The 22,311-nt window shown below is 39.8% G+C and overlaps 1 protein-coding gene across 1 annotated transcript in view; it reads left to right on the top strand.

The window, feature by feature from the left end:
• LOC128171349 (serine-rich adhesin for platelets-like) overlaps positions 1–11,170 on the top strand; it is a 45,279-nt gene extending 34,109 nt beyond the window's left edge. The window contains exons 8-15 of the mRNA XM_052837111.1: positions 348–704; positions 1,112–1,273; positions 2,028–2,561; positions 6,020–6,175; positions 7,432–8,007; positions 8,641–8,802; positions 9,083–9,739; positions 10,071–11,170. Coding sequence (XP_052693071.1) covers positions 348–704; positions 1,112–1,273; positions 2,028–2,561; positions 6,020–6,175; positions 7,432–8,007; positions 8,641–8,802; positions 9,083–9,739; positions 10,071–10,150 — 2,684 coding nt within the window. The 3' untranslated portion in view covers positions 10,151–11,170. The remainder of the gene's footprint in view (positions 1–347; positions 705–1,111; positions 1,274–2,027; positions 2,562–6,019; positions 6,176–7,431; positions 8,008–8,640; positions 8,803–9,082; positions 9,740–10,070) is intronic.
• Positions 11,171–22,311: the final 11,141 nt, after the last annotated feature.

Below are 22,311 nucleotides of genomic sequence, written 5' to 3'. Positions count from 1 at the left end.
TTTTTAAATGTAATATACAAAATATGTGAATCAAGACTGTCTTTAAGATTTAAAAAAAAATAATACAGCTTAAAAGAAAAACAGGTATTTAATTACAATACTATTGTTTATCACGTTCGTTGATATAATTCTAATTCTATATAATTCTATTCTCATTATCATCTTCGATAGATGAAATAAAACAGTCATCAGTGTATTATTTTCGGACTAAATTTTTCAGAAGTATTTATAGAATTTAAAGTTGATTTGAAATTTTTTAGTTATTATATACGCCCGAATAAGTAACCCTTTCATAAGTTTTTGTCAATGATTTTATTTCATTAAATTTGTTTACTTTTATTTTGAAGCAGCAATTACGATAATCAATCAGAACATAATCGATCAAGGATTTTGCCATAAACAGGACGTCAACATTCAGTTGTACATTAACTGCGGTATACCTTTCTCTGCCAACATTACTGTGGCTATAGTGACAAGCAAATGTGAAATCAGACCAAACTACATCTTGACTTGCTGGAGGTCTAATGACAGCACGTGGTATTGTCCCAGATTTGATATTATGACAGGGAAATTCAATACAACTAGTGGTATATTAGATATAAATTTTAAGTTTAATTTCACCATCCATGCAGGAAATTATGTAAGGATGATATCTTTTTGTGATGGAAACCAAGAATCGAGGCATATTCATCTTATACCATGTTGTAAGTTCATGAAAAAGTTCGTTTCAGATTTTTAAACGATTATTTTTAAAGTAACTGTAATTTGAATCTTAAATATAAATTTTACGACATTCAACAGCATTACTAATCAAGATCGGTAGGTTTGGTTTGTTTTTTTTTTTCATTCAACTATTGCTTGCTTGAAACAACGAGATATGAACTCAGTTTAATGCTCATTCATTTAATATTTTTGTCTAGTTTATATACTTGGTAACATTGTTGAACTGAAATATGATTCCTTTTTACTTTTTTAAAACTGATATAATTAATGTTTTGAAAAAAGGGCAGAATTAGATTTTTAATGAAGACAAATCACAAATGTAAAACTTGATAATGTTATGTACCAACACAAGGTATATGAGCCTTAATTTGTTGTAACCCGTGTCCAGTTTCAGGATTTACAGTAAATGCTACCTTCTACAATGCCACGTCAATCGTCATCAAGTGTCAGCATTCGGCATTTAACTATTCCAGCTCTCAAATCAGAGTCAAATCAAAAGGAGGTAACGACCTTGGGGCATGTTCCAAAATCAGCTGTAATAGTTGCAAAAGTACGAAATATATTTAATAAATATAGCAATATTGATGTACACATAAAAAAAAATTCCAAGTTCATATTCTTACATAACTTCAACAAATATTATGATATACAAAGGTAAACGGATACAGGGTGATAGTTTTATAACACAGTTAAGTAACAGATTAGATGTTATTCTGAAAATGCAAAAGCCAAAAACAGAATGAAAAAGTCAACGGTATTCTTTTTATAACACACTCTATTAGATAAGTCGTGTTTTCTATTAAAAAAAAAGTCTTAATTCGGCCTTTGTAAATACACATACAGTCATTTCATTTTTTACAATTTCATGCTATGCTATGGTATGCGATTTTAATGATATGTTATGACATTTCAATGCAATGCTATAAGACTTGTATGCTATGCAATGCTAAATTGAAATGAAGGACCTAGTGATATAGTATGCTTTGATATGCTATAGAATCTATGAGATTAGAACAAAACATCTCTATACACAAAAGAGTTCCACTTATTTCGAAGTTAAATGATGAGAAGCCAAAGTTTAGTATCTGCAATGTGAACATTTTTTTAAGTCATGTTGTATAATATGCAATGACGAATGAGATGCTATGAGATTGCATGCTATGATATGAGATCCAAATGCTATTGTATGGGATTCTAATGCTATGCAATAATATTTAAATTCTATGCTATGCTATCGTGTATGTTGTAAAAGATATGCTTGAACTGACTGTAACTATCATTTTATGTTCCTATTCGTATTACAGGATTACAAGATGGTATACAATGTGATGTATTGTATGCCCCTGAAAGCATATACCAGTGTGTGTTGGACGGTGCAATCTATAACATAAGTCTACTAACAACGCAGCCAGACATTCAAACAACAACACCACAAAACGTTTTTACTTCACAAAGGGTAACAGCGGCATCAGAAATCACAACAGTGTCAGAAAAAAGCGTATTGACTTCAACAGATAGCTCATTAACAACGTCACAAAGAATTCTTACGTCAAGTGAGGGATCAACAGCATCCAACTCATTTACAAAAACATCATCGGAAGGCACAACTGTAGAAACGTTTGATTCGACGTTAACAGAAAATAGCAAAGCTACTTTTTCCAAAGACCATTCAACAACAGAGAGCACAACATCAAGGCCTGGAGAGATTTCTACGTCACAGAACGACATAGAAAGTTCATCAACGTCACGAGAAAACGTTGAAAGTACAACCAGTGCGCCACATTTTGAATCAACGTCAATAAAATCAACGAAAATTATAACAACAGCTCCAAGAGATGGTAAGAATAATACTTTTGTTATACAACTGTAAAAAGAACGGATAATTCAAACTAGTTTATTTTTGCCTTTGAAATGATTATAATATTTATAAAAATTTGGGGTAGGTGTTATTGTTTTTTCCAAGATATGCTTTTTATAATTTCATTTTTTAAATGTAATATACAAAATATGTGAATCAAGACTGTCTTTAAGATTTAAAAAAAAATAATACAGCTTAAAAGAAAAACAGGTATTTAATTACAATACTATTGTTTATCACGTTCGTTGATGTTTTTTATCTGTTGTTATCTAAGTTGCAATAATCACGTTAATCAACAAAAATGACTGCTATCGAGGATTTTGTCATCTAAACGATGTACAGATACAGTTATGTCTTGGACGAAATTAAATGTTGTGCATTGGTTGAACTATGTCTGGTAGCAAGTGTAAAAGGCCCTTAAGCGAATAATCTGTTGACATGTTCGAGGTTTAGTGACATTATTTGGAAGTGTTATGAGGATGATTTTGTGACAGGAAAATACAACACATCTAGTAATGCATTGGATATTAGGTTTAATTTCAACTACGCCAAATATGCTGGGCGTTATTTGAAGATAAAATTATTTTGTGATGACTCTCTAGAAATAACACATCGTCATCTCATAGCATGTTGTAAGCATATTTGTATAAGATTTTTTTTTTCATAAAGGAATAAAAATTTACATGGTAGATTAAAATTGCCATCCAGATTCATTTCAAAGTCAACGATTTCTACATTGTTTACAAAAAAATTATTTTGTTTCTGATTCAAACCAATCCATACTTTTCATAGACAGCAACTTTTATGAAATGAAAGAAAACGTAAAACAGGTACAATTTTTAAAATTTATGAAACGAATTGCATGTTTATATAATATATATCCAAAAACAGCTGCTTTCATTTACCACATACAGATCTTCTTGCAATGTTTTTGCTCACCTGAACCGAAGGTTTAAGTGAGCTTTTCTGATCACCTGTTGTCCGTCCGTCCGTCTGTTCGTTTATAATTTTTTTTTTACATTTTTTTACTTCTTCTCTAAAACCACTGAGCCAAATTGAACCAAACTTGATTCAAAGCATTTCTATGCGAAGAGGATATTAAATTGTTAAAATAAAGGGCGTAACACTTTTAAAAGGGAGATAACCGCGAAACAGTGAATAGAACAGTGAATGCAGTGTGTCCAAAAAAATCTTCCTCTCAAGAACCACTGCACCAGAAATGCTATTATTTACACAAAAACGTGTATATATAGTGGAGGTACTTAATTGTAAAAATCGTAACACTCAGACAAAAGCTGGGGCCGCAGGTGGGGTTCAAAGTTAAACATAGAATAACGTAGGAAAAATGTTTAAAAATCTTCTACTTAAAAACCACTGCACCAGATATGCCAATATTTACACAAAAGATTGTTTATATAATGAATATTCTAAATTGTAAAAATCGTGACTCTCGAAAAAAAAACTCGGGCCCCATGCGAGGTTCAAAGTTTAACATGGAAATACGTAAAAATTGTTTTAAAATGTTCTTCTCAAGAACCACTGCACAAGAAATGCCAATTTTTACACAAAAGCTTGTTTATATAGGCAAGTTCTAAATTTTAAAAATCTTAACCAAAACTGGGGCTCCAGGCGGTGTTCAAAGTTAAACATGGAAATACGTAGAAAAAATGTTTAAAATATAAATCTTCTTTTCAAAAACCACTGCACCAGAAATAACAATATTTACACATAGCCTTAAAAATATATTAAAGATTCTTAATTGTTAAATTCTAGACTCTCGGACCAAAACTGGGACTCCAGGCGGGGATCAATGTTAAACAAAGATTTACACATACAAAATGTTTAAAAATTTTCTTCTCAAGAACCGCTGCACCTGATATGCCAATGTTTACACCAAAGCTTGACTATAAAGTGAAAAATCGTGACCCTCGGACAAAAATTGGGCCGCCGATGGGGTTCAAAGTTTTAATATATATAAAAAAAATGTTTATAAATCTTCTTCTAAGGAACTATAATGCTTTAATTAGTGAGATTACGATGGAAGCATTTTTAAACAATGTAGATTCTAAATCAATAAAGCTGTGACCACTGGACTTATACTGGGGACCAAAGAGGGTGTGACATTTAGCATGAAAATAATGATATATCATTGATAATGTTTATTTTTTTCTTTTCGAGACCTACAAAGCTACAGTTTAAGAGATCGCTATGCAGGCATCCTAAGATATTGTTAAAGCCAACTATAAAACATCGACTAATACTTAGGCTCCATAAAGGGGTTTCAAAGTTTAAAATAGAAATAGCATATGCCATGAAATAGAATGTTACAAGGAACTGTTGTTCAGGTGAGCGATGTGGCCCATATGCCTCTTGTTAGCTTCATAAAAATATTGATTTTTTATTCCATCATCAAATCAAACACAATATACTAATGGAATTAGCGGACAGGTGAATGTACATTATTACAGGTGAACAAATCGTCCTTTTAATCAGTAACTCTACATATAGACCCATTTCCAATGTCATCTTCAGAACAGCAAGACGATGTTATATCACTTTCAGATAATAAATCACAATGTTTTATCCTTTACGACTAATAAACTAATATATCTATAATTGTTTTATGATTCTGCTGAATATTTAGAAGAAATCATTCATTTATAAGGATCTTTAAAAAGAAAGAAAAAAGTACATATTTAAGGTAAAAAAGAATATATGAAATGGCATTTGCACATATTGGTGATACTATATTTAACGTATGACCTTAATGAAAATGTCAATAAATGATTCGCAACGGCAAATGGTTGTCATGGATAATCAATACAAATAAATGCTATATATATTATGTAGCATATATATCTGTGATTTCCTTTTTCGTTTAGAAATGCCTAAACTATGATTTTTTTTTTCGGCACAGTGAAATACACCTTTTTATTTGTGATTTATGATTTAATAAGTAAATGCCCTATATGCGAAGGATAGTTAAATTTGCTACTTCACAAACTTACAAAAGAGGAACTGTTTATTTAAAATGACATTATATTTGTTTACGACTATGACTCATTCGATTTTGGCACAAGAAGGAAAACAAGGATAGCCATATCATCGTTTAAAAAATATCGTTTAACAAAGCCTAACTTTTAGTGAACAGTATTTAAACTAAAACATTCACACAAATCACATTTAACTGGGGATATGAAATTGATGATACAAATAATGTCAATGAACTTTAAATTATAAACCTATGAAATTGAGAGAAATGTTCATATATAAATATATATATATATATATATATATATATATATATATATATATATATATATATATATCTTTAAGTTACTTTATGTTGACTCCTTATAAAGTATAATCTTAAACTTGATCATGTCATAGATATTTTTGTTTTAAAACGACTAAATTTGATTTTTTCCTCCGTTTCAGAATTTAATGTACAATCGTCCTTCTACAACGAGACGTCTGTCATTATTAATTGTCAACATGCGTCGTTCAGCAATTCTAGCTCTGTGATCAGAATCAAATCAGAGGGAGGGGACGACTTTGGGTCATGTTTCAAAACAATGTGTAACGGTTGTAAAAGTAAGAACATTTTTTTTTCTAAATTGAAAAACAAATACAGTAAAGACAAAAATTACACTAAGTCTTGTCTGATGTGTTTCTAAAATAAGTAAAAATTATCTACGTTGACGATCTAACAGTAATATAAATATCAACTGTATTTAAAACTTTACATAAATGCTAACTTTTGAAAAGTGATTTTTAAAAAATGTTGCCGACTTACTATCAACTTGTACAAACTAAAGTGGATAAAAAACTCACTTTTAATTGTCGTTAACCTTTATAACTGACGATCTCTTTATAAAAAAAATGTACAACACGGACACGTTCAGTGTAAATAAAATAATAATAAATAGTAAAAAAATACTTAAAACTCCAAACTACAGTAAAACACGCTTATAGTGAACACGCTTATAATGAATTAACGCAGTAAGTTCAGCAACGTTTGTTTAACCCTGTGTAGCCAACGAATATAACGAATTACGTTTATAACAAAGGCATATCACTCGTCCTCGTAGTCCGTTAAGCCTACGTAAATGAAAATAGTCATGATATATAATGTCCTTTTTGGGAGTTGATATTAATCAACTCTCCTATGCAGCTACTCAAACAAACCGAAAGTGAAACAGTGTTTGGACTTAAGCACAAATCATTACCGCTAACAAAACTAAGTTCTTGAAAATAATAGAAAAAAATTCGATGTAATGTATGCTGAAGCATTGTTTTTCAAGGAAACTTTTCTATAAACACTTTGAGAATAGTCAAATTTTATATACTACGAACAATTTAGATATTTTTGTAGTCTAATGTATTCCTACGCGAGAGTTAATATAGTCTCGTTCAACCAGACGCTCGGCTGTCCCCGTAAATCTGCGACAAGCAGAGAGGGGGCTCTCTTGCTTGTCGAATATTAACGGAGACAGTCGAGCGTCTAGTAAAACGAGACTATAGTGCTTGGATCCATACAATTTAGAATTAGAATTGTTTCGATAACTAATACATACTAGTAGTTGAAATTTATCTTTAAATATATATCACAACATGATTCATATGGGGTTTCTCGAAATTCTTGTCAGATAAGTCTAAAATTTCATAGTATAAAAAAGTGCGTAATTCTAATACAAACTAGAAACTAATTGCCATGCAAGATAAATATTGATTTTAAAATAAATGATAATCGATAAAATCAACTCCCGTCAGTACTTCAGTACTTTGATTTGTTTTAGAATAATATGTCTGAAATATATAGATCTAAAAATGATGTTTAAACTTTCCAGCTTTGTTTACATACACTGCTTTAGGTCTACCAGAAGGTATACAATGCATAGTGCCTTATACTCCTGGTAAGATATTACAGTGCATATTTGATGGTGCAGTCTACAACATAAGCATCCCAGCAAATCACGTTACCCAAACAACCTTACCAGGGACCACAATAACATCAGAAAGGACCACGGCGATTTCAGAATATCGCTCTTCTTCGACCATAAGTATGACATCAAAAATACAGGAAAGCTCAACAACACAAACATTTACTTCGCCTGCGAGATTATCAACAGAACAGAGTTTTACAACCGGGCTTACAGACTTAACAACTGAACACATTTTTAGGACAACAGAGTCACAAAACTCACTAACATCTAGAAATATTACACCATCAACGCCTGATATTTCATCAACGTCGCTAATTATTACGACAACCTCCCCGAGTGAAATTAAAACGTCACCAAATGTCATGCTGACGTCATCTAGTATTTTTTCAACATCAAAACGAAATACCGTGATGACTACTTTACCAGGAACGCAAACGTCAGGAGGATCCACATTGATATCAACCCTAAAACCAATAGATGGTATTGCATTTTTTATGTACAATCTTCGATACTTCATTGTATATTGACAAGTACTCGTGCGCTGTTTTAAAGTTGTTCTTATTATCACGATAAGTAAGTTCCTCTTACATTCTTTGTGTATCTGTATATTTACATTTGCAAATTTGCGTCCCTTTATGACCCTTAAGATCATCCAAAACGTTCAATTCTGTATGAACTTCTTCATAACGTCACAATGAACTTCGCACGCGCTTATCGCTTGTCGTTTGGAATATTGTTGACATCAAATCTCGGTAATTTTTACAGTTCTGGACGATTTTTCTTTTTCAAACGTAAATATAAGTAATAAACAGCATTTTTTAAATTGCTATTCATTTCTTAGGTAAAGAACATTTCCTCATATTATTTTATTGATAAGTTGGGATCATTTACCACTCTGGTTAAATAGATTAAATTAAAAAATAAAAAGTTGTAACAGAGGCATGTTATTGATACGGAAATGAAGACAAAAGTCACAATCATAAATAGTTCATGGGAATTTCATATGGTCCTGATAATTTATGGTGTATTATAGATTGTACTATAGATTATTACTGAATTGTTCAGTAAAAAAAATCATCTATGACAGGGTTGTCATAAAATGCAATTCTCTAGTTTCAGAATTCACTGTATATGTGACCTTTCATAATGAATCTTTCATCAACGCTAGATGTCAGCATTCATCATTCAATTACTCCAGTTCAACAATACGAATTAAAGTAAAAGGGGGAAATGACTACGGCGCATGCTCAAGATACAGCTGTAACGGCTGCGCAAGTATGAAATAATTATCAGAAAAAAGTAGAGTGTAGACGCTTCACAAATTCTCTTTTGTTTTTAAAGAATATTAGACAAAAATGGCGTTTTTTTTTAGAAATTAAGGTACATTTGACTTCGTAAAATTTTCGGGAAAAAATTTAGAAACTTCAGTTTGTTATTTTTAAAACAAAATTACCATTACAATCTTTCAAATCCACTGATGTAACAATCAAATGTTAACAAAACAACGAATACAACAACACTGGTCATTAATAGTATAACACAATGACTGTTACAGGGTTACCAAATGGAATTGAGTGCAATATACCGTACACTCCTGGTGAAGAACTGCAGTGCATATTAGATGGCGCAGTTTATGATATCCCTGTACAAAATATGACGCCACCTGGAATCACAACAACACTGCTGCAGATTTTAAAAACACAGCATATCAACACAACACCATGGATAACTTCAACAACGCCCACAAGTATCTCAAAAGAAAGCTTAACAACATCCCCCGAAAGCTCAGCAACCTCACAAAATGCTCCAATAACAACAACAAAACAGTCCCCGACAACGCAACAAAATATCATAACAACAACAAAGTCCTTGACAACGTCTCAGGATATTTTAACAACAACAACACAGACATCGACAACGTCAAAATATATCACAACAACAACAACACAATCAACGACAACGTCACAAAATATCATAACAACAAAGAAAAGTAACCCAACGACCTCCCAAGAATTCATAAGAACGACAAATAAGCCTATAACATCCCAAAGAGGCACGACAACTAATATCAAAACAATCCTTGACAAAACTACAACAACAAAAAGTAATCCAACAACAAGGAGTATAACCACGTCGACCAGAAAAAGCTTTGAAACACCGCATGGAAACATAAAAAGCACAACTCCAGCGAAAGAAACCTACAGAAGCAGCGGTATGCTTTCTTTGTTTGTACTAATCGCTTAGATGTTGAGCTTGTTCGCATTATACTCTAGTCTTATATTGGAGGCATATATAAACTTTTGAGAATAACTGACCAAACGTTCTTTGAATAAATATCTTCTTTATATTATATCCGTAAAACACAGTAGCATTAGAATAAAGACGCAATCGTATTAAACAAACAAAAATAGCTGATTTTTGTTACGAGTCTTCTTGTCATCCAATTAAAGGGAAGAATTCCGACCAAAGTTGTTGTCATCAGCATCATTTATTAATACATGTTTATCATAACACAAGCAAAATATACATTTTCCTTTTTTCAGGGGTGAATGTTGTTCAAAGGCCCCTAATCAACGCAGCTTTGCTCCTGATCGTCGCCACACATTGTCTCAAGTACATGTAAATCGTTTCTTATCTAAAAGTTTTGTTTGAAAATGGCTTAAATAGTTACCTTCAATTATCTTGCGTTGCATCTAGCGAAAAAAGTAAATATTTATATAATATTCATGTCTTTTTGTGTTGGTTTCATGTATATATATTTAGTATTGTTTTATTTTTTAATAAATCTTCTGTTGAACTTTTTTATTATCTGAAAATCTCTCGAAGTCGGTTAATCGTGTAATTTTATAATAGTATATATCATATACATTGTATACATGCTTGATCGTGGATATTTTAATATAATCAAGTTATTTATAAAAATGGGTAAAAATGATTTAATACTAACAAACAAATTGCAGGTTTGACAGGTTTCTATTAGCACATTTTTATAGATATGTAAAAACGCATTCTTTTTTTGTTGGGAAGGACGTTTAAAAAATAATATCAAACTAGGGAAACAAATATTTATTCAGTGTACTTCTATAGGCACAGTGTGTGTTTTAACAATTGTTTTAATTGTTGGTCTGGTTAAAACAACACAAGAACTCGCGAATGAGGATTGTTAAATGTCACTTGCATACATTTGACACCATTTTGTTAGTATTATGCTATTTTACTCTGTTTTATTTTTCTTTTGTTTTATTTTATTTTGTTGCTGGTTTATTGTAATATCAAAGACAATTTATATCCTGTATGAAGATATATATTTGTTTTACTCAGTGGGAAAATGGAGTAATCAATCTATCTGAGAGAGAGAGAGTTCATAAAATACTGAGAGAGAGAGAGAGAGAGAGAGAGAGAGAGAGAGAGAGAGAGTTTTCATAATATACTGTTATGCCACCGAAGTGGATTGTTTTGTTTTTTTATTGATTTTATACATGTAACCATTAAATATAAATTTGTATTATTTGATTGTTTTACTAATATTAAGGTAGCTCCTGCCTTTTAAATTTATCTGAGAAATGCAAGTAAAATTGCTTTTAATCAATTAATAAACATCTCATGAAAAAGAAAAACACAAAAAATGTTGATATAATTAGATGAATTTTACTGTAACAGTCCATCATATACCATACCCCATATATTCAGTTGTACATCAATCACTGCTTTGACAAACCGTTGCAAAGACTCTTGTTTTTAGAACTCAGAACCTCAATAAAATATGTCATCATGTATTACAAAATTTTAAGACAACACACACCTTCCCAAATTATATATTTCCAATTACATTTTTCCCAATACAATAATAACTTAAGTACTTACAACGTTTTGGTGCTTTAGAGGCAATTTTCATTGTTCTGGGTTGATCCTAAATTTACAAGTTCATCAGCTTTCTGGGTGTACTTGTTCATCGGACTTTCCAAAGCTACTTGCAGTGACTGATCAGAGAGCGGCTTCCCAAATGGTAGATTCTTCGGCTTATAGTTGGTCTAGTCACTCTTACATCATGTTCCACATTCACTGTGCGCACCTTACACATACACAATTTACATATATTAAAATATCCTTTCATTTGTTTTTTTATATAAATCATGCACTGCTTATGGTACACTTATCGTATAAATGGGGGACTATTTTATTTAAGGTCAGACGACACGTTCCTCAACTTTAGATAACTTTTTCCAGGAATTTGTTAATGGTTTACTATTACTTTGATAAGTTTTCTTCCAAAAAATTAGGGTACCTTTCCAGGCATTTCTGCAAAATACTAGAGTATGCAATATCCTATATAATCTTCTTGAAAATACACTTGGAATGCTGATATAAAGATAAATACATCTACAGCACAACAAAATTCACTATATTAGAACAAAATTACCTCCGGACCGGGGCTTTGAACTCGCGACCTCGTAAACATATACGCTTTAGGCAGTGAGTGGCCACGGCTCTATCCACTCGGCCATCTAGGCATACATCCATCCAGATGTAAATTCTAATCATTTAAATAATAATTATAAAAACAATAATTTTATTGGAACTCTTCATTACGAGGAGATACAAAAAAGATTCTCGAGGAACGTGTCGTATGACCTTAAGTCATCAGCAAGCTTTGTAGAGTTGCCTGAATTCTGTTTCACACAGTACATGAAACAGCGTTCAATGTTGGAACGTACTCTGTTATTTTTCAAGACTTTGTAGGTGTTGCCAAGTTCTACAACACTGCCTGTGAACCCCCTGTGTGTATGGTTGCTATCCGACTTCTTTGTTATCCCTGGGTCAACGGTTGCCTTTACCTAGCTATGGTACTTGAATCAATGTCCATAACCAAAGTCTGCACCTACAAGTAAACACAAATTAAAATAAACATTTCTTTTTGCAGCAGGCACTTTAATTAACTTTGTATAATAATTAAATGGCAATATCATGGATTTGCTCCCCCCCCCCCACTTTTGTAGGAGCATGTAATATATGAAACTCCAAACAAGGAATTCAAATTGAATTGAAGTTACAGTTAGGGTTTTTTTTTATGAATTCGTAAATTCACCCTTTTTTAATTGTTTAAGATGATTTTGATGAAGCTACCCAACACACATTAAAAACAATACGTGTTTGTATACTCTTTCATATTTCATATGCTTGAAATTTAAATAAAAAACGTCTTTCAGTTGATTTTGCATCTTAATATAATTAGTACATTTTTTGAATAAAAATAACTAAGTATTTAATCTTCAGCTTTCAAGCTGACATGCACTTTTAAGATATGTGTACATTCTTAAAAAATGAATTTATAAAATAATTGAATTTCAAGTGATTTATGTATGTACTGTACATGTTCTTGATCGAAGACTGACATTTCGTCTTAAATTTGGACAGCAGCGAACAATAAAATTCATTTCTGATAAGATAGCCTAATTGATACATGTATGCTTCTGCACTTCCATTAAATAATTTTCAGATTTCACCGCGTGGATAGTGGTCCAGGGCACATATATCTGGCATTGAAATATTTATTTTAGAAATATGATAATTATCTGTACTACAGTGATAATTATATGGTGTTTATCTACCTAACACTATCTATATAATATAACCGTGGGTTGCCCCGAACTCACCTATACATCTTCACATGTAGCTGTCAGCTTCTGGAATGATCTGCACGAGCGGATTCCCGCCCTCTGACGTCATGGCTACTAGGTAGCTCGTACTAGGAATGGTTCCACGAACACCACACTCCCCTCCGTCTTCTTTCTGGGGAGCCAGTCCCACCTACAGGTGGGACCACCGATCTTCAGGGGGGCGATCACGCCCATCCCAGCAACAGCCGGGATAACAGGAAAGGGAACCTGTTCCCACCTACAGGTGGGACCCACAATTCGGGTGGCGCTACAACGCCCATCCCAGCAACAGCCGGGATGAAAATCAGCCGGGCGGCCAAGGCCATATCAAAACTGGCCTCCGCCCGTAGGGGTGATGGTAGCTCACCCTACCACTCCTGGAGGATCAGGATGTGCACCCTGCGAGCTCCAGGGTAACCCCGCGGCATCTCCGCCAAAACGTACCCCCGGTCAGGGCTCCAGGAGGGGGACGAGGGTACTCCGGGTTGGGGGCGAAACTTGCTCCTGCTCCCGGGCTCCCAAAGGACCAGGGATCTCTCACTCTGCTCCGGAATGGGAACCTCCCCCACCTGGGGGGCATCCCTCCTTTGACTGGCCTCATCAACATCCGGACGGGGGTCAGGTTGTCCCAGGAGGCGTCGGGGTGGAGTGGCATCCCCATTGCTGGCGGCTGGAGGGTCGACGACCACTCCCCTAACCGTCGGGGCAGGAACGGGAGGGACAATCAGGTACCGCAGCCCATAGCGGTACAAGGGGTGCCCCGCAATTGTCTCGTCCGAAAACAGGGCCCGGTAAGCCCTGCGTAACGCCGGGCTCAACCGGGAGACAAGGTGCAGCAGCATGGCAGGGTGAAGGAAGCCCCACAGGCGGTAGGTGCGTGGAGGGCTCTCCTGCACAAAATGACACAAGCTGTCCATAGCCATCCTTAAGTCGTCTGGTACACCGGCACTGGGTTCCCGGAAAACCTGGAACGTGGGCACACTGTGTATGAGGTCAGTTAATGTGGCCCAGCTTCCGAGGAGTTGGTCGGCCAGCCACTCGCAAACTCTCAATCTTATGGATGTGGCCTCATCCCCCAAAGGCACAGACCTACGGAACACAGGGTGGAGGTGGTAGAGGGTCACATGGTCCCTCAGCTTGTGTGTCCTCTCTGAACAGTTGGGGAAGAGACAGGAAGAGGGTGGTGACCGCCTCCTGTGGTGAAGTGGGCCGTCTCCTGGTTGGGCGGGACCTCTGGCACCAAGTTCCTCATCGTCAGGCGGTGATGGCGGCTCCACAGGGGGGCCAGCCATCAGGTTTCTTCCGTTTCCGGGTTGGGAGGGACCTCTTGCACCCGGTTCCTCATCATCCTGCAGCCAATCCAAGATTAGACTAAGCTCTGGGTCGCTTAACTGGCTACGGCTCATCTCCTCGGGGGTGAGGCCCACCAAGGAGGGCGGGTCAACCAAGCCCTCTGAGGAAATTCCCATGACACAGGCGAGCTGGGGGTAATGACTTATCTGGATCTGAGACTGGCATGGGCCATCTGGACTACTTTGACCCTCACAGTCGTCTTCACTGATCCGGCCCAGAAGCTTCTTGGAGACATAGTCCAGTGCTGCCTCGCTGATAGAGGGCTGGGCTTCTTCTCGGTCACCTATGACGGGGCTCTGATCCTCTGTAGGGCTAGATTTTCCCCCAACAAGGGGGAATATGTCCAAGTACCAGGCCTAGCTAGAGGGGCCACATCATCAACTTCTTCCGCAAAAGCCATCCAGGACTGGTGGGCTCTAGTACACTTTGGGCAGCCACCACAAGGCAAATCACTGAGGTTAACGGTAAAATCCACCCCCCCCCTACACCTGGATGGGGGTGGCGGTCTGGACAGTGCGTCGGCGTTCACATGGCGCATACCCGGTCTATGCTGGATCACCATATCGAACTGACTAAGCTCCTCGAGCCAGCGAGCAAGCTGATCTTGAGGGTACTTGAAGTTGAGCAACCAAATAAGGCTATGGTGATCCGTGCGAACGATGAATTTACGACCAAGCAAGTAATGTCTGTACATGCGCGTAAATCTGACAACTGCTAGGAGCTCCTTCCGGGTAGTGCAATACCTCCTCTGTTCTGCTGACAGGCTGAGACTACCGTAGGCTATCGGCTTTTCCTGCCCTTCCTGGATCTGTGAGAGCTCAGCACCTATCGCCTCCGCTGACGCGTCAGTGTCCAGTACAAACTCGCCCTCCGCAGTAGGGAGGGCAAGGACTGGAGGTGAAGCGAGAGCTTTCCGGAGGGCCTCAAATGCAGTCCGCTGCTCTGGTCCCCATACAAACGGTTTCTTCCCGGTGACACTGTACAACGGTTGGGCAATCTGGGCAAAGCCGGCAATGAATCCCCTGTGGTAGTTGGCAAAGCCGAGGAACCGCTCAACATCCTTCACCGTGGCAGGCGTCGTCCAGTCCTTAACAGCCTCTATGTACTCATCCCCCATCTCTACTCCGGTCCCGCTCACCTGTCTCCCCAAGAACTCCACACGTCTACGGAACAGCTCGCATTTATTGGGCTTAAACTTTAAGTCGTATTCACGGAAGCGCTGAAACACTGTCCTCAGATTGGCTAGGTGATCCTCAAAGTCACGCCCAAGCACCAAGGCATCGTCCAGGAATGCCAGGACTATACTCCATGTAAGCCCCCGCAGAACTAAGTTCATGGCTCGGGAAAAGGTTGCCGGAGCATTACACAAACCGAAACCCATCCGTCGGAACTCGAACAGGCCATATCGGGTGACGAAGGCAGTCTTCTTCCGGTCCTTAGGGCTTATCATAATTTGATGGAAAGCGGAGTTTGCATCCAGCTTAGAGAACCAAATGTTCCCTGACAAAGTGTCTAAACACTCGTCGATCAATGGGAGGGGAATACATCCTTCCTGGTAACGTTGTTCAGCCTGCGGTAGTCCAGGCACCATCGGACTTGTCCATCCTTCTTACGGATGAGCACCGGCGCCGACGCCCACTCAGACATAGAGGGCTGAATCACTCCAGCGTCCAGCATTTTCTTGAAATGCGCCTCTTCTTCATCTACAAAGAATGCTGGTGTATGCCGCATCCTCTCCTTGATAGGCGCCGCATTGCCAGTATCGATCTCGTGCTCTAGAGCAGTAAAGTTCCCAAAGTCAAACTCGCTCTGGGCAAATACATCCTGATATTCTGACAACAATTCAGCGAGCTGGGACTGCTCCTCCTCGCTTAGCTCCGCAGAGGATCGTTCTAGCAGATCCTGCAAATGGGCGGGCACCTTACGGTGGGATCTCCCAGGCTCACCCTCAGCTAAACTCCGGGCCGCTCTCCTAGGGTAAGGCGCAGGCACATGCAAATCAGCCTCAACTGCCTCTCCCAAGAAGCTCCCCTCCTTCAGAGTAATATCCTATTCCGAGGCGTTCACCAGGCAAGCCATAGAGACATCTCCAGCAGCATGGTAAGTATGGGGCATAAGCAACGCCTCTGACAACTTCTCTATACCCGGAATGGTCATGAATTCAGACAGACTCCTGTCCAGCTTGAAGGGGCACAATACAGCTGAGCCGGCACGAACGCAGACCTCGCGCACTAGCGTCATGCGAGCAACGCTCTCCGTCTCACCTCTACCATAGGTCATCTGCATCTCTTCCCCACATAAGTTTATCACCCCGAGCTCCAGGTCCATCTTGGCTTTGTGTTCCCATAGGATGTCCATTCCCAACAACATCCTGTCCTTAAGAGGGGCCACATAGAGATCCACCTGCTGAGTGTGCTGGCCCACACAAAGGTCAAATGGGCCAGCAACAAATCCCTGGAGATGGGCTCCACTTCCGGCTTGCAGCAAAGTGACCTGTTTCTTAATGGGGGGCCTTGACTCCAAATTGTCATAGAACTTCCTCCCAAGTACACTCACTTCTGCCCCGGTATCCACCACAGCTTCAATGGGGGCTCCCTGGATCTTCAGCTTTATGGTAAATGCCGTCCGTGGGCAAAGCTGGCTTACTGTAACACACAACTCCCCCTCCATAGGGACTGCCTGTGGGTTCGAAGGCGTCTGACTTCCATCCTCGCTGTTTCCAGGGGGTCCGGACTCTGAGGTCGTATCCTCCCTCTGCGGCTCCTGCAGCTCCAGACTGTGGTCTACTGGAGTCAGGATCTCATCGATAGGAACCGGAGGTTCCTCCTCTTTGGTCAGCAGCTCCTCCTCAGGAAAGGGTTCAGGTATGGGTTGATTCCTGAAACGCACTCCGAATCCACCACGCCGCTTGGAATGCTTAAGGCAGGAGCGACGGGTTTCCCCTGACTGACCAAACTCTGGCTTCACACTCTGCAGGTCCTCTTGGCTGTCGTCTGTTCTCTGTCTCTCCAACCCAACATCGCGGTCAGGCGTCAGCGTACGCACAGTCCTTGGTGGCTGGTTGTCTCTCCCTCCCCTGCCGCTATATCTGGATCCTCCACGACCCATATCCTCTCGGTGTCCACCACGGTATTGAGGGGAGCGGTCCCCACCCGCACCAGCTTCAGTCCTCCTCCCTACATTGGTGGGGCACTCCCTCCGGAAGTGCCCGACCTCACCACATTTAAAACATTGGCTAGCTCGGGGTGCCACCGGCCCTCCTTGTGGAGGAGGTGGCGGTGACGGAGACATCGGGTCTGCTTGGGCTATACTACTCTCCCTTAAGACATTCTCCAACTGCTGCAGGCGGCTCTTGAGTTCCTTAATCTCATTCTCCCCTTCACAATCCTTCTGGCTATCTTCAGCTACCTTGTCCTCATCCGCCATGGCCCTAACCGCCTCCCGCTTAGGCTTGGGGGGTCTGCTCTGACGCGAATGCTGGAAGTACTGCATGCGGTCGACAGCTTCCTCCACAGTCTTGGGTTGGCCATCCAAAGCGTACAAACCCGCCTCCCGGTCCTCAGCTCCATAACGCAGACGCGGTATAGCCTGGGTATGAACATCCGGTAGCTGGGGGAATGCACGAGTAGCCAAAGTGAGCACTCTGTCAGACCACTGTCGCAGGGACTCACCACTATTCTGGGTCGCTGATTGGACATTAAGTTGATGAGTGAGGTCTGGTGCCGATGAGCCAAAGCGCTTGTCGAACTTCCGGAATATTTCACTGAACCTCAGGCGGGGGGTAGTCTCCAGCATCAAGGTGTAATACTCACTGGCTGGGCCCTCCAGGAAGAAACAGAATTGATCGTGTTGCTCGGTCTCATTCCACTGTTGGCTGCGCGAAAGGCGAACAAACTTATGAAGGAAGGCTTTCCAGTTGGACTTGCCATCATAGCGGAGATCCTTATATCTAGGTCTATTCCGGACGGTCGGGTGGCTTGGACTGGCTGGTAGTGCGGTATAGTCTTGAGGATTGTACTGCATCGCAGGCTGCTGCACATCTCCAGGTGAGCCATAGGTCGCGACGGGTGTCTGCAAAAACTCCGGGACCCCACGAGACACTGCGGATGACCGCGCGTACTCCGGGGGTTGGTGAGACGTTGCGGATAACCGCGCGCGGATAACCGCGCATATCCATGGGGACTGCAAGACGCAGCGGGAGTCCGCGCGTAACTTGTATGGGGATGAGGGCGCGCTGCGGATAACCGCACATGTTCATGGGGATGGTGAGACGCTGCGGATATCCGCGCGTACTCAGGGGGACTGCAAGACGCAGCGGCAGTCCGCGCGTGACTTGCATGGGGAGGTACATCTCTAGCCGGGGGCTCATATTCATGGGGTACTGGGACATATGTATGGTCACCCAGGGGATGGGGTTCCCCAGACAAGGGCTCATGATACTTTGGCTGGACTTGCGCTATTCTACCTCCCTCTCCCCCAGGATTGTTGGGCTGGGAGGAGGCCACAGGTGTTGGGACCGCATAACCTGTAAAATACTGGTGGCGTCCTGACATTGGCCCCCCCCTGCGCAGTTAAATACTGATCATCCCGGGGCTGGGGTGTAGGGTAATAACAGCTGGGTGCAACCGGCTGGGTTACAGCAGTGCACATGCGCACACCAAAGGATCCCTGTGAGGTATGGACCAAGGACTCCTGGACCCTAGTGGCAAGGTACTCCCCCCCCCCAGGGGGAGAATGGCGAGGCACCCCATGAGGGGGCCTACTACCTGACATTGAGTTACTATTCCCAGGGGCAGGGGTAGGCTGAGCAAGTGAAGCTTGGGGTTGAAAATCAACAATCTGGGGTGCATGTGGCAAATCCACAAGCTGCCCTTGGCTTACATCAGCAGGGTCCTGGGGATGGGTGGTGGAAATAGTAGGGCAATAGCTACAGGGCTGGGGTGTGGGCTGGTATGCAGGCCTGACAGGCCCGCCGGGCATGGGGTTGGAGGGGGACGAGGTGATGGGGGAATCAAGGTCTAGCAGGTGGGGTCTCAGGTCCCCTTGAACATGAGGCGGGTGCAGCGGGGTGACTCCAATGGTATCCTCAGGCCCTCGGTCGACAGGAACATCCCTAACAGTTGGGTCACACTGGCGGGTAAGGGCCACATGGGAACGACGTGACATGGGGACCCCTACATAATCGCTGGGTGGGACAAATTCCATATAACCAACTGGTGAACTGCATCTAACCGAAGACCCGTGGGACACCCCTGGCTGAATACTACTGGCTGGCCCAGGCACAACAGAGTGTGCCACAGTGACCTCTGGCTCCCTCACTGTACCCTGCCAAACCCCCCTCCCACACTGGGGATAGCCTGCCTGCCCCCCTGGAAAGCGGGATGGGCCGGCAGCCTGACCTACCCTAACAGTGCTCGGAGCACAGTAACCCATATCACCCGGAGTTCTAAAACCGACATTATCTGGGTCATGATGTCTGCCACTAATATACCCAAACTCCTCATCGGGAGTTAAAGTGTCGTCTAACCCCAAGGCTTGCAAAGCCTCTTCAAACGAAACATTCATGACGAGCGAATGATGCAATACACAAAAATGTTCGAAGTCAAAATCAACACAGACTATGCGAGAAAATGCAAAAATATGTGCTAAATGCAATAAACAATACCTATCAACAATGCAATAAAGTTTTAAACGAAAAAACTATGCACAAAATATGCAAAGGTGAAAGTAAATTCACGAATTAACCCTACAGTCCTAAGCACGTGGCGGGCCCCCAAGATGGCGGCTACACCCGTATATCTAAAAAAAAAACGAAAACGCCTAATAAACAGCTTTGACACTTTGTGGGAAAAAAAATTTTCCTGTCTAATATATACCGTGAGTTCAGGGCCGCGAGTTGGGCGCCAATATGGTGTTTATCTACCTAACACTATCTATATAATATAACCGTGGGTTGCCCCGAACTCACCTATACATCTTCACATGTAGCTGTCAGCTTCTGGAATGATCTGCACGAGCGGATTCCCGCCCTCTGACGTCATGGCTACTAGGTAGCTCGTACTAGGAATGGTTCCACGAACACCACACTTATTATAATAGAGAATTATCTCATTATCGCAAGAAATAGTTTTAACATCATCCAGCTGATTGTGCTTCCCTCTCCCAAATGCTCTCGAGTAGAAATAAAGCTGATTTCTAGTAGTATTTAGCATTATATGAAAATAACAGGGAGTTAAATTGTTTGATTTCTATTAAAATAGACACAAAGTGCCTCATTTAAATCAAACTCATTGATATAGGGACTATTTATTACTTTATAATTTTTCACTACTCATTCTAGAAGAGGGAAACATCGTGCCCGATGAAAATAAAATCGTATAAACGATAATCTAATTTACAAACAAAATCTGTTGCACAAGCGCGCGGACGCGCCGAATACAGTTAACCCGATCACGGCCTTGGTTGTAACATCGATAATTTTGTCTTCTGTGTCTTCAGTTGAAGATTCAGGAATGCCCGAGATTCGGATCAGAGGTCTTCTCCCATATTGTTTTAGTTCATCATACTGCATTTTAAGCTGCTTGTTTTCATCTCGTAGTTTATTAAACCTGATTACATAATGGTTTGACTTTTTCAGCTATCATTTGCGACATTTTCTCTCTTACGACCACCCTCACAGCCTCTGCTTTTTTCTGAATATTCTCGGCTGATATAGTGTCATTTGTATTTCTCCTGTTGCTAAAAGTCTTTAAGTTTAATAAAAATCCTTTTTAAGATATAGTAAGGTGTGAGTCCACATTGAACATGAATTTTTTTTTATTTCTTATCAATCATGCTACAAAGTTTATTCCACCGGAATCAAACCTGAGCCGTATAACTAATTCCAAATCCGAATATTCATTAAATTATATCTTCTTTTTTAAAATTCCTTCTCCGAGCCACCATTTTGATTTTTGTTCAGAAACATTTAATGACTTAAGACTAAGTTAATTTTTGAATCATACTTAAGAATGAACGTGTGTTTGAGTTTAAAAATCTATAACTTTAGGTGGTGTTTTCTTACACTCAAATACATACTAAGAAGTTTATTGAATTCCGGTCCAGAATCGTAAAAGAGTTATCCTCTATATTTTTATTACCTGTTATCGCCAATCATGTATTGATAAACAAGCCGTCGTTCTGTTTACAAGAAACATGCCTATCTTTTTAGGTCAGTAAACTCAGGTGATCTATTGATATCTGTTTTCGTCCGTCGTCGTACGTCGCCCGTTAACAATTTTACATTTTTAACTTTTAAAAACAACAAGGCTAATTGTTACGATTTTTGGTGTGAGGCATCTCTTTGGTAAGAGAAATTTTAATTATTAAATTCATGGCTTTACCATCCCCGGGGCGCCTCAGGTGGTGCAAATATGCAAAGAAAGCCAAATTTAAAAAAAAATCTTCTACTCTACTGCCACACATGTTAAGAAAAAACTGGTTGCATGGTAATGATGTCTATGAAGCCCTTCTACCAAACCGTGAAATTCATGGACCCAGGGTCATAGTTCTAGCTCTAGGGTGGGGCCTATATGGCCATATAGTAAAAATGTATTAAATTTTTGACAATCTTTTTCTCTACTCCCATATATATTTGTTAAAAACAAAATGCATGATTATAATGTCCATGAAGCCCTCTTCAAAAATTGTGAAATTCATTGCCCCTAGGTCAGATGGTCAGGCTCTAGAGTGGGGCCAATATGGCCATATATAAAAATGTATTAAACCTTAGAAA

Source organism: Crassostrea angulata, chromosome 2, assembly GCF_025612915.1.
Source record: "Crassostrea angulata isolate pt1a10 chromosome 2, ASM2561291v2, whole genome shotgun sequence".
Classification (NCBI taxonomy): domain Eukaryota; kingdom Metazoa; phylum Mollusca; class Bivalvia; order Ostreida; family Ostreidae; genus Magallana; species Magallana angulata.
Note: the sequence above shows the minus strand (reverse complement) of the source record. Positions and strands in the feature narration are given on the sequence as shown.